The sequence below is a fragment of the Dromaius novaehollandiae genome, chromosome 1 (genome assembly GCF_036370855.1).
Source record: "Dromaius novaehollandiae isolate bDroNov1 chromosome 1, bDroNov1.hap1, whole genome shotgun sequence".
Taxonomy (NCBI): Eukaryota; Metazoa; Chordata; class Aves; order Casuariiformes; family Dromaiidae; genus Dromaius; species Dromaius novaehollandiae.
In genome coordinates, this window is record NC_088098.1 from 63,420,679 (window position 1) to 63,434,425 (window position 13,747).

Sequence of the window (13,747 nt, forward strand, 5' to 3'; positions counted from 1 at the left end):
GACATGTTCTTGGTGTGGCCTGGAGAGGGAAGTCAGCCTGTCCTGGGCCTACTGCTTTGAGAAGATGCAGTGATACATGCTACTACAAAGAGGATCATAGTTTCAGCACGGGCCTATGTTCACTTCTCCCTTATGAACATTGCACGGCACGGGTCATGTAATGCCGTATGTCCCTTTCCCATGGAGCTGGTGGCAGGCTGCGCTCTTCCAGGAACAGCTCCTTGGGGCTCTAAGGAAGCCATCAATCTCCTGGATAAAACTCTGCCTCCCAGGGCACCCCCTCCTTCATGGCATGACATCCATCACTGGTGATGGCAGGGACACCCCGCTTCTGCCAGAGCTGTCCCTTTGGGCTCTTGCCCACACAAGACGCCAGGAGACCTCACTTCCCCTTGGGCGTGATGACTCTAGCATGGAAACCCGGGGCCCTCGCTGCTCCTAAATCCAAACTGCCCTTTCCCAAAGGCGGCCCCGGCGTGGCGGTCGCCGGTGACCTTGACCGGGACACGCAACGCGCGCGCCAACGGGTAACGGTCCCCCCGCCCCGAATAACGGACCCCAACCCGGCCCCGTCCGCGTCACGTGACCCGAGGGGGCGCGTGGCGGCGGGGCGGGGCCAGCGCGCGGACGGCAGACGGGCAGGCGAGGCGGCGCCGGCGGTTGGGTGGCAGGCGGTGACATCGGCGGCAGGCCCCGCCCCCCACCGCCTCCGCCCCGCCCCTTCTCGTCGTGGCCGGCGGCTCGCGGCCGCTATAAAGGCGGGGGGCGGGCGGCAGGGCGGGCCCGAGCGCGTGCGGGCACTGAGGTGAGCGGGGGGGGCGGGCCGGGCGGCGGGCCGAGGCGTTATAGGGCCGCCCGCAGCGCCGCCGCCGCCGCATCAGCTGCGACACAGCCGGCGGCGACCGCAGCGGGAGCGGCAGCGCCGGGAGGAGCAGGAAGGAGCGGCGGGGAGGAGGCGGAGGTGAATGCGCCCGCTGCGCGGGGCGGCGGGAGCCCCCCAGTGCGGTGCCGCCTCCGCCGCCGTGCGCAGGGAGGAGGGGGGGCGGCGGGGCCGGGGCCGGAGCCGGAGCGCCGTCCCCTCGCGGGGCGGCAAGGGCGGCCGGCGGGGCGAGGGGCCGGCGCTGCGCGGGGGAAGGGCTGGTAACGCGCCTCCTCCCCGCCCGCAGGTGAGCCCCGAAGGCAGAAGTTGAGCGGGCATCCTGGGAAAATGCGGTTTTTTTCTCCTTTCCCTCCCCCCCCCCGCCTTTTTTCCTCCTCTTTAGCTTCCCACTTACCTCGTCGTGGGGTGGCTCACGTCCGCTGCGTGCTGCAGCCCCATTGCAGGCCTGTGTGGCTGGGGGACAGGGGGACAGGCAGAAATGTAATGTCATTGCTTGGAGAGGGGGGGGGGGAAAAAGTCGTTGTAAGTAGTTGGAATATCACTGTGGCAGGGCATCTCATAACAAAAATTCTCTGCTCAAGGTTAAAGCTTTTATCCTCCCGCTAAGGCTTGTGTCTTGTCACGGTTTAAGCACATCTTCTGGACTGGGAGTGTAGATGGAGACTGATTCCTCAAGGAGGATAATGCTGTTGGAACTGAGTCTGCAGCTATAGCATGCTTTAATAAGCAATTTTCCCATCATCTTTGCTCTTTTCAAGTGAATTCTTTTTAGCTTAAATGCTTGCTCAGGTTGCTCCTGAGGTCAGGAAGGGATAAAACTAATCTAATGACAGTGAGAAGAATTGTAAATTTGGCCATACTGTTTCTAAATCTTTAAGGCTGGAGCCTGGTAGCAGAATCTGCAATTGCTTGCTTGCAGTTTTTTCCCCTGTGGGTGACGCGTGCAGGAAACAAGCCTAGTTTTATATGGACACTTGGGTTTCTGGAATCATCCCCTGTACTGCCTAATTCTGCCTATGTAAAGGATTTCTGGTGTCTGGATGGGTGGGGAGACTTAAACAATACAAAGTTTGACCTGCTTCAAAATTCTTGCTGTAGATATTTTGAAAGGGGGAGGGTGAAAGAGTGAAAGATTGTGTGATGAATTCTTCTTGAGGCTCAGTTCTGAGACAGCATGTTCTGTTGTTGTATGTATGCGGTAAGAAAAGGAATAACCTTAAACAAAAACCAAACCTGAAAACTAAATGAAAGCAGTTTCTTTGCAGCTCTATCCATTTCAATGGTGCAGCTTTCCCAAGCCCCTTATCGTCGCCCATCGCCTTCAGGCCGGTCAGAGGAGGGGGAGGATAAGAGCATGAAGGCGGCCAAGCAGCAGGTGAACCCATCTGGGGAGAGCCAGCCTCCCTCTAGTCCCCTGCAGTCTGCTCTAAACTCGGCAGCCTCTCCTTCCCAGGCATATGAGACTTACATTGATAATGGGCTTATCTGCCTCAAACACAAGATCAGGAACATTGAGAAAAAGAAGGTAACTTATTTTTCTTTGGTATGGCACATTTAAATTGTCCACTGTAAACTTAATGTCTAATGAAAATACTCTATTACAATATGTATACATCGTGAGCTTCTTAAAAAATAATATATTAAAAAATGATATATAAAAAGGCCTGAACATGGGCTGCAGTTCAGGCTTACTAGTGACCTTTTGTGCTGTCTAGGTTATCTTTTAGAACCAGTATATAGGAAAGAACAGTGCTCTGTAAATGTCTGAAAAACAGACTATTTGTATTTGACACTGAGGATCATGTTATGGTTTCAGAGAATTGAGAATATGCCTAACTAGTTAACTGTAAACCAGTTCTCTGTTGGTTTTGCAGTGCATCTCCAATAGTTAGCAAAGCTTACTGAATTTTCATCAAGATCAGGGATACTTCTTTGGACTGTATTAGATCAGAGCTAACTTAGACTTGATTTGGAGATGGCTTATAGTCTTGCAGAAATCTTCATATTTTTATTGATTACATGCATCTAATGTTAGGATGTAGAGATATATGTAAAACTGCAAATTAGGAACAGTGTTTACTCTGATTCATGGAAATGCCAAATTATATTAAATATGTATTGCCCTTCACTTCAGACTCTTTGGCTTCTCCTTTTTAAATGGAGACAAATCTTCCTAGAAAGGCTTTGGAGGCTTTCAGTATAAAAGCTCTTATCCTGATTTAGTTTAAACTGTTTTGGCTTTTTGGGGGAGGGGGGGTGGGGGAGAAATAGTATTAGTGGGAGAAGGTACTAAGATAATTATGCACCTAAAATATTGTGGCCCTAGCTGGTAAGGCATTTGCATTCTGAAGACTTCTCAGCACATTCCCAGGTGACTGAAAGTTAGGACTATGCATGCTTTTTCATAATATTATTTTCTGTAAAGTTAAGGAAGCTATGGTGCTGTTACTTTCAGTACTGGGTAAGCATTTAAATAAAGCAACTGCTTCAATATATTGTGGATTCTAGTAAATGTCTGAAAAGGTTTATGCATGATTTCTTTTAGGGTGAGAGGAGAAACTAGATCAGACTTCTGCCTGTGTATTGGGGGGGGCTTAATCCTCATGTAGGAAAGGCTGTATGACTGCTGCCTCCCATCTAAATGGCAGACATGGACTGTGTCATGCTAATGTATGACTGTACTTTTGAATACTGTCAGATAAATTTTTCTTCGTGTGATTAAGCAACTAGTGTGCCAGTGGTATCCAAGGAAGCTTATCCTTGTGAATTTCCTCTAGTATCTTTGATTGTCTTGTGTGTATGACAGTATGACCTCACAAGCAAATGAAAACTGGTGTGGCTTACTGGAATATGTGGAAAGTATTCCTAGTTCTAGCCTTATATTGGTACTATGTTGTAACACTATATGGGTAGATACAGAAAGTAGTATGTAACTTCATGGCAGTGAACTCCCTGTTCTTTTTCCTATGTGTATAAAGAAACTTGTAATATTTAACAGCTTAGTTTTGCATAGTTCCCTTTAGCTTTTAAAGGCTGTTTCAGTATATTAGAAATAAATCTTCCTTCTTCCCTTAAGACACTAGTCTGTTTTCTTAGGAAATAGTGTTATAAAATTTTGACATAACCGAAGCCAGATTTTTGCAAGGGATGCTGTGAAAAGTTAAGTAGGATTATTCAAGAATAGTGCTGGAAGTGTTTGGAGCTGTTAAAGACCTAGGGTCAATGTATTAGTATTTCTTCAAATGAGGCAAAGGCAAAAAGTAAGAAGGTGAAAGATCAAAGGTATGAAAGGGAAGTAGGCAGCCTTGAGTCTGAGGTAGACAAAGTATTGCTATGCCTTTGACTTGGCAATGTTTCTTCCTCCTGAAAATAAGAGGAAACAATAAAATTCCTGTTCTGCTGCAGCATGTGAACTTATCCCAGAATCTGGAAAAGAGTATTTAACTTCACTTGCTGTGCCTAATTCTCCACATCAGACAGAAATCAGTGTAACGAATTGACTTTGGATTTTTTCCAGCTGAAATTGGAAGACTACAAAGATCGCCTAAAGAAGGGAGAAGCCCTCAATCAGGACCAGTTGGTAAGCTTGATCAGGGAGGGGATGGACTTGAGACCTTCAGGCATGTTGGAAGGATAGGTTGCTGGAGGGAATACTGGTGTAACTTCACAGAAGCCATGCCTGCAGACTTTCAGCAGTATTTATCACAAAACTGCATAAGTTATTGGTAGTTGAGCTGAATGGTGAGCCCTCAAGCTTTGTCTCCTGCTTTGACCTTCGTGTTGTTTAATGAAGTAATAAAAGGTCTTGTTTATCCTTGTCTGTAGACTTCCAGCTTCAGTGCTCCTGCACCTGTATTTCTTGATGAGGTATCCATATGCAGTTTATCTGCATGGCATTGCAGTACTCAAGCACAAACCTTAGATGTCTGAGGTAGCTAATCCCTCTGACTTCATCAAGAGGTATTTTTCAAATGGCTTGCTAGCTGTGAAATGCTGTCAGTTATGGGTAACTGTTAGTGTGATCCATCTACCTATTGGTAGAGAGGAAGACTCTGGCCTAATCTGTACAAGATCTAAAGGCTTCCCTAATACAGGAATTTAGCTATGAGGTGTCCTTGGGATTATTCTGATGTCCTTCCAGCACTGCCCTTAGATGGCTGAGAGTCACTATTACTCTTATATGCTGCCAGTATAATATGCCCATTTTGTATTGACGATAGCTATAATTTGGAATGTCAAAATGTAAGAATACTAATCATCAGATGTGAAAGGCTTTATGAAGCTAGCTTAAACTTGCTTCAGAAATGGTACTAAGCAGACTAAAACAGTTTTGTTTTCCCCCTTGTCTTGGACTAAAATGAATTATAGAACAAACTAATTTTCTATAATATGAAAGCTAGCATTTCTTCAGCACATCTGGGTAGCTTAATTTTGCATAATCCGAAGAGTTTAAATGAGGCTCTTGGTTTATCTCTTTGGTCATCTGAGAAGTCATGTCTTTAAATGTACTTCATAGACATCTTAAAGTTCAATCATGTGATAAAGGGCATTCTCACTTTAATGAGTGCTCATCCTGCTGATGAACTCTATTTCATTGACTGTTAGATTTATTTCAGTGTGTGGCAGTTTGAGAGAACAAATACTGTTTTCTTGCTCTGAGTTGCTTGTAAATGAGAACTAGTTGTAAATGTGGTAAGAGGGGAAATTATAACTTAAAAGTAGAGTAGACCTATTGGAGTGAATGATCATTAGCACTTTAGTAGTAAACCTGATGTAGTCTCTTACCCTTGTAAGTGCAGAAGTAGAATGAATTAAATCTGATGGTTTGAAGCAGAATGATGACCTTTTGGTTCCACTAAAGGATTACAACTAAATGTGGAAATGTGTGTGCTAGAGTCTGCTGTTGGGATTAGATCCTAGATGTTGAAAATGATCAGTTTTCTTCTGTCACTAATGAAGTGGCAATATTGAACGGTGTTCTTCCTGTAGAAGTTTGATTATTCTCAAATGTGTTTTAAAGCTACTCCAAATTCATCTATCTTTAGTAGACCCTTTGGACTATGGAAAGCTATCCAGTGGAAGTGAAATAAAGATAAGCAGGAGACTGTAAAGAGGGAGTGAGGGATTCTGTAGATGCAGTTCTTAATGCTGCTGCATGCATTTGCAAATGACTTTGGAAACTGTGTAGGCAATGATCTCAGTTACTGGCTTTCAGTCTCGTAAGCTGAGGTTAACTTTTAAGGTATTTTTAAATTCAGTTTCTGGAATATCTCAAACTTCTAAAATGGAGAATAAGATTCAGTCTTGCTGGCAAAGTGACCAATGGTAGTCAAACTGTTCAGTTAACTATTGCAGAAGTGTGTATCAAAGACAACACTCAGCAGTCAACTAATACCCTGACCTCCCCTTTCAGCAGTTAAGATATTGAAATACTGTATTCATACCTTTTTCAGATGCAGTTTCCTAGTGTATATAAAATTCTGGGCTCTAGTGTTTGAAGCTAGAGCAGAATTTAATAGCTTACACTTGCCTAATGTAAAGTGTAGCACTGCATTATATGCAGTTAAAGAGTTGCATCTCTAATGTAACTTCATGTAATCTTTCATTGCTTCTCACACTGAGGGAGAAGTACACATCTGATCAACTTGTTTCACCAGGATCTTGAACTAAACTAATTATTCATGATGAATGCCTGCCAGATTTACTGGGTGTGCTAGCCTTGCCTTAGGGAGGAAAAAAAAATGATTTCAAAGATGAGTAACTTTCAGGAGGTTAAATGTTCTCTCCTTGTCAATATTAACTGTTTTGCAGGCTGAGCAGACTTTCAGGGTTGTCACTCAATCATTCTATTAATAAATATGAATATTGAGTAATGACAAAAGCTATAACTCAACCCACAGGAAAGCAATGGCTTTCTTATCTGAGCAGTGATAACTATTTTTGGTTCTTGATGTTTTAAGATATTGAGCTTTACTCTGGAGTGTGTGTGGCCAAAGATACAGTTACTACAATCTGCCTGATAAGTTACTGTTAACCCTTCATAAGTTTTACAAGTCAAGTGTGTGGACACTAGGATCTTAGAAGCCAAATTCTCCCAAGTACTAAGTGAACTTGCTAATTAGGTCTTTAAAATTACATGATAAGTTGTGTGAGGGTGATTTAAAACTACCTGAGTGCTTTACAGTAACTAATAGACTTCATTGTGTTAAGTAGCATTCATGTTTAGTGATGCGTAGTGTACTACAAGTAATTGAACAATCAAACAGACTGCAGAGCAAATGAACCTGTAACTTGTTTTCCAGTTGCTTAAGAACAAATAGATGGTGAATTTGCATGTCCCTGATCTTACTGGGACAGTAGATTAAGCTTGCACTGCAGTAATGAAACATATGTATCACATTAATATTCACTTATTTGTTAAAACAGCTTTGTTAGACTGTCAGACCCATTCTAGAACAACTTCTGAAGTCTTGTGAACTATACCTTCAGTGCAAAGTGCATGTGAACATCTGAAACTATTTAACTTCCCAGGCATGACTTAATGCTGCACATATCTTCACATCATATCTGAACTACAGCATTTTGCTATCTTTAGAGCTATCAAGGAGACTTATAAAATGAACAGACTTAGTGGGAAAAGGGAGGAACTCATAAAATTGTGTATTGGAATGCTTTTAAGAATCTACTTTAGTCTTTTTGAAGACTGGAGAGTAAAATGTTAAAGCTGTTAATGAAGAAGATAGAAGACATTGCTTCATTCATGGAGGTGAAATTTGAAGGACTCACGTCTGAAAGTATGACTGGTCTGCTTTCTAAAGTTCATACAAATTGTATGTACAAAATGTAAATGCTTCATCAGAGCATCAGAGTAAATGTTCTGTACTGAAACTGCCTTTCTCCTGTATTCCTTCCAAGCTTCCATATCAGTGTCTGACTTTAAATATCTGTTTTATTGTTATTGCTGAGGCCTATGGGAACAAGAGGGAAAAACAGAAAATGAAATAACCGATATGTAGGCTTTCCTGTTTTGACAAGTAAAGTCAAAGTATTTGACAATACTAAGTATTGTACAAAAGACTGCCTGGAGAGTCTAATACAGGCAAAATATTAGGGTATTTGTGCAGCTGGCTTTGTACTGAATCTTGAGCAGCCATGGATGAATGGTATTCTAAACTGTCTAACTGGTACTTTAGGTCTAGAGTGGAACATAATCTTGAAGTATGACTTCAAATTGAAGTACCTGCTAAATAACTAGTTCTCAGTGAGAATTTCTAAGTAGCATGGGTTTATGATAGGACCTGCTGTGTTTTATTTTTACCTATTTCTTTGCAGGAGGCAGTGGAGAAATATGATGAAGTAGTACACAACTTAGAATTTGCCAAGGAGCTTCAGAAGACTTTTTCAGGTCTTAGCCAGGATGTAAGTATAAAATGCTGTTCCCTATATTGTTAAAAGATGACTGATGTTCGTGTACTGTAAGCTTATCCTTCTTAGAAAGGATTGTGCTGCTCTTCTAATGGTTATGTTCATATACTAATATGCAAAATAGTTGGAAGTTTCCATCTCAGATCTTGGGGAAACAATGTGCTTCAACTATTTGGAGTAGCGATTACAGCAGAGTGAATATTGACAGCTTTGTGTATCACTGGCCTCTAATGTAGTTTTCACTGTGTACCCCCATAAGAACTTGCACTCATGTAAATCAAGTCATTGGAACTTGACTGTACTTCCTAGGTGACTCCAGTTTAGCCTAGTTTTGGTCCCCCAGTATAAGAAGGATTTAGATAAACTTCAGTTAGCCCAGTAGTAGGCTTCTGGATGGTTTTCCCCTGCCATGAGATCCAAGGAGACCCTGGATGAACTTGGCTTCTTAAGCCTGGATAAGCAAAGGCTTGGTAGAAGATGTTATACTAGCCTTCAAATATCAAAGATTACTGAGGGGGATGGAGCCAGGCTTTTCACCAGGGTACATGACAGGAGAACGAGTGGTCATAAATTGAAATTGGTGGTTCAGACTAGATAGGAGAATTGTTACTTTGAGGATCATTAAGCACTGGGACAGGCTGCCTGGAGAAGCTGTGGAATCTGTCCTTGGATGCTTTCAAGACCCACAAAGCTTATCCAATCTGGTCTGGATTCAGTGCAGCCCTGCTTTAGTCTGGAGGCTGTGCTAGATGGCCTGCCAAGGTCCCTTCCAGACTCAATTTTTTTTATGATCCCTTTTCAGCAAGGGGACATGCTGGGGTTAACAGTAAATCGCTTTGGCTTCTGTAAAGAATACATTTCAGTAACATCTTACCACAATGCGAGGAGTTTGCTGCTTCTTACTTTGCTGTAGCTGTCTCTAATTATGGCAAGTTATAGATTTACAGCTTTATTTAGGACTTTTTTCAGATTTAAAGCACTACATGCAGTATTTCTATGTAAGCAACATTTCATAAGGATAGCATTTGCTTGAGAACTAAGGGACCAGTTTCTTCAGCAATAAATAAAAAGATTTGATCTGAGATAGTGCTGGGGATCCTAAATGTGATTAGTCACTGCTCTGGCATTGTTTCTCTCCCACTTCTAGAATTTTGAAGGGCTGGTAAATGGCTCTTTAGTGCTGGCTGAGACCCAAACAATTTTGCTAGAGAGGCCTCTCTTGTGTATATACTAATTCCAGGTACTGCTTCGAGGTTTACTGCACCATGTAAGCAGAGTCTTTTCAGCAGTGTTGCTGCTTTGGGTTACCTAAGTTAATGTATATTAGGCATAAAGTATTGTGTATATTGTTTGAATGTTAAAAATACTGGATTACTTCATATTGCTTTCATATGTAGCTACTCACAAAATACCAAATGCAGGATTGTGACCTTGTTTTTTTCTGTAGGTGTTTACTAAACAAATCTAGCATTAACTTCTATCAGTTCATATTTGTTCTTGAACTTGTGCTATAAAATAAGGCTAAACCATTTTGGCTTCACTTTTACCAATATGAATTCTATAGCCAATACTCATTACTGGAACATTAGGGACAATTCTTGCAACAGCATCCTTATGTTCCTTACAGCATGTTCTAGAAAGCTGTGAATTTTCACAGATCTTGCAATGAAACTTAATGCCCCATACTGAGACATTTTAAGCTCTGCAGTTTTTTGAGTAGCTTCTGCTGCATAATTCTATTAATATGTGATATGAAACTTCTTGCCAAATCTGTGGGAGTTGTGTATGTTATCTATGTGACTTCTGTCGTTGCTTATTTAATGAAGAGGTTCAGTCTTGTGCCAACAGAAATAAGGGAGTAACTGCAGGGTTCTGCTGCATCCTTTGAGCTGAAGTGAATAGACAGTTGAAACAACATCTGCATCACTAACAGCATGTGATAAATGTTCAAAGCCTAGGTGACCATTTATTTGTGTGTTAGTAGCAAGCTTATCAATTTCAGCAACTAGCAATCAGTACTATGCCATAATCAAGACCTAAATACCTTAAAGGCATAGTACAAGTGAGAGTGAAACCACCAGTTTCCAGTTTGACTAAAGCTATATGTTTAGAGTTGAGTGGGGGTACAGGAGCTCAGCCAGATGAAGAGCTTCAAAGGTCTTGGTATCTCAAGAAAGAATTAGGAACTTCAGTAATCTTGCCAAGGTGAATAGTTATTTTTATCAGTGTAGGATGATCGATACTAGAACTGTTTTTATATTTTAGAATTTTATTACTCAGCCATTGTGTTTAACTGTTGAATTCATGTATTCAAATAGCTGCTGAAAGCCCAGAGAAAGGCTCAGCGAAGAGAGAGTCTATTGAAGCTTGAAGCAGAGAAGAAAAAGCTGCGTACAATACTTCAAGTCCAGTATGTGCTGCAGAACTTCACACAAGAGCATGTTCAGAAAGACTTCAAAGGTGGTGTGAATGGTGCGATATACTTGCCTTCTAAAGAACTAGACTACCTCATAAGATTTGCAAAACTGACGTGTCCAGAAAGAAATGAGAACCTGAGGTAAGTTCAAGGCTCTTTGTCTAATTGGTATGCTACACTCAACAGAGTAAGTGTCCTCTATTTGACACTGCCATGTCTTGAAATATGAAGTTTTGGGACACTAATTAAAATTCTGTTCCTGTATACTTGCTCTCTCAGCTGTCTGAGATTGGAATGTAGCAGGAATACCTCATACGCTGAGCCTTAAAGGAAATCTGTGGTAATTATGACCCTAGCTGTGCAAGTTAGATACAAGCCCTGATATGTTATGTCTTTCTATGGAAAGAACCACTCCAGTGCCACCACAAAGCAGGAAGGCTGGTGGCATGCTGTTTCACTGAAGTCTCCACTGTTTGAAATGAACTACAAGTACAGAACTGCTTCATACACCTGATGATAGAGATCTATTCCTTGTTTCTGAAGAAACATGAAGTATTAGTCCAGAGGTTCTCCTACACTCATCTTCAAAGCAGTTCAAAGAATTTGACTGAAGAGGCTTGTGATACCTTAGCTCTAAGTGTCAATAACTTAAAGGTAACAGGTTGTCTCAACAGATGTAATGCATGCCAGTACTAATTTGGCATCATGCTCATTATATGACCCCTTGTTTGCTTTATAACAATACAGTAAGAATTCCATTTTAAGAAAGGAAAAGGCTGTCATTAGGTTGTAAGCTAAAACATCTTATGGGCAAGTGTATTTCCATACTCAAATGTGATTTATGTTCCTAAATTTCTTAATTTGTCATATGCTCAATTGGCCTAATCTTTGCTCCTAAAAATTAACTCTTAAAGGAGAGCTACTTATAAAGAGCTGCAGAACAGGTGTTTCTCATCTCAGTGAAATAAGTAGTTCTAGCTTAGAATTCCAATTACACTTTTTGTGAAAGTAATACACAGTGCCCTTTAGGACACTTAGTTTCATCATGATGCATGTAAAAATTCATAGTGTATGTGAGTGATCATGGACCTATGCCTATTTCTTGACAAGCAGCAGAATAGCAGGAACTGCTGATGGTAGCCCCTACATGTGTGTCCACTAAGTGGTTAGCTGCCAGAACAGCAATGGTCTCCCTGTCTGGGAACCCTGGCTTGGAATGAAGTCCAGCCTTATGGCCTGATTTGGAATAGTACTAGGCTCAATCTGTGTTAACTACCAACAGAAGAACTTACACTTGCCAGATTAAATCATGTGCAAATTACATGGAAATCTAGATGAATCCTTCTCCATAGAGGATAATGGACTTGGGATTCACTCTGCAAGTATACTGCCTTAATTTGGAAGGCTAAATATTAGTCAGTATCTGAAAATGAGGGGTGGTGGGATACTACAAGACTAGAAGTCTTAGCTATGATTCTATCTGGTAAAATTGTCATTTGATTTAAAGTGTTGAAGACCAGATGGAACAATCATCTCTTTACTTCTGGGACCTTCTGGAAGGCAGTGAGAAACCTGTGGTTGGAACTACATGTAAGTGTCTCATCTAGAAAAAAATAACTTGGTTCTAAAACTTGAAGTTTGAATGCTATTTTAACATATTAGAACAATTTAACATAGACATGTCTACTAAATTGAGCACTTTCAAGTGTTGTGTATAACTCAGTTCTCCAAGGCTGAGCAGCTCTTTGTTCTAAATTCTACTTTAAGTACAGATCTAGTAACTATTCTGCAGTAATGGTCTTCCCCTGGGAAAGGGATCCGCTTTCTTTTGTGGATACTGATGTGCTAGCACTTCTGGTGCATGTGCCTAGATCTTTCTAGGACTAATAGTAGTAATTCAAAAGCTGATGCATGAATACCTTGCAGAACCATGACAGGGAAACATTTTGGGTGGCTCTGTGCAAACATGTTAAGTTTGAACACTGTTCTCAGCCATGAAATACTTAGTTCAGTATGCTTTTGTGCATTACAAAGCTTCAGTGGCCCCAGAACTAAAGGTCCCTAGTACTGAAGACTTTCTCATCTTGTAGGAATTCCAGGCTCATACCTGTTGTCTGACTACAGTGCTAAGACACCACAGTGAGGGTAGAGGCATTAATGGCAGTTGCTGTGATCTGTAATCATCCACAGTATCGTCTCACTTTGACCTGTTGGAAATGTCTTCATTTCTCAAGCACACTCAAATCTGTAGGACTCTTTACATATTATTTTCCTTTTTTTTTTTTAGTTTTAGAAATCCTACTTGTAAACTGACATACACAAAAAATATATTTCCATTCTGGTTTCATGAGCTTTTCCTTCCTGCTTAGATCTTGTCTGTGAGGAAACTGCTTATTCAAGTTGTCTTTCTCACTGCAAGCAGACTTTGCTTGTGCTGTTTATTCTAGTCTTCTAATGGCTGTGTGGTAGTAATCTTTTGTTTGTCACTGACAATAACACTGTTGAAACTGTTAAACCAGAGCACTAATGTACCCTATCTAACTTCAACATATGGTTAGTCAAACTGACAACTAAATGTTAACATTGCTCTTTTCATACAGCTATAGACAAAGTGCAAGCTGGCCTTGTAAAGCTACAAGCTGGTGGCTTTTGTCTCATTTCTGTTGATGTGAACAGTTGCCTAGGTATCTTGGGCTCTGTGTTTTTTTTCTCTCTATCATCTAAACTACTTCTGTGACTATTTTGCCAGTATCTCTACCCTGCTTCTTGTGACTGTCTTGTTTCCTGTTGTGAGCAAGCTGGACTTTCTTTGGGTAAAGCCATTATGGTTTCTTATTAGCTTTCATTGTCTTGGAAGACAACTTTCTATATCAGTTTCAAGTTCTAGCAACTTTTCTCATTCATTTGGTTGTTGCTGTTGTGATGGATTGATCTTTCACTGGTGAATATTCATCCTGGTCTCAAGACTGCCCTGCCTCTAGCCCCTCTGATACAAAATCTAGTATTACTGCTACTTTTGAGGTCTT

The 13,747-nt window shown here is 41.5% G+C and overlaps 1 protein-coding gene across 4 annotated transcripts in view; it reads left to right on the forward strand.

Annotated features, from left to right (window-relative positions):
* The first annotated feature begins 711 nt into the window (after positions 1-711).
* The window catches only part of CAPRIN2 (caprin family member 2), a 46,228-nt gene continuing 33,192 nt past the window's right edge, over positions 712-13,747 (forward strand). For 3 of the 4 annotated variants that reach the window (XM_026117020.2, XM_026117018.2, XM_026117021.2), the window contains exons 1-6: positions 814-961; positions 2,146-2,405; positions 4,398-4,460; positions 8,213-8,299; positions 10,624-10,862; positions 12,229-12,311. In XM_026117020.2, the coding sequence (XP_025972805.1) occupies positions 2,160-2,405; positions 4,398-4,460; positions 8,213-8,299; positions 10,624-10,862; positions 12,229-12,311 (718 nt within the window). In that variant the 5' untranslated portion in view covers positions 814-961; positions 2,146-2,159. The other variant, XM_026117019.2, reaches the window with a different exon arrangement.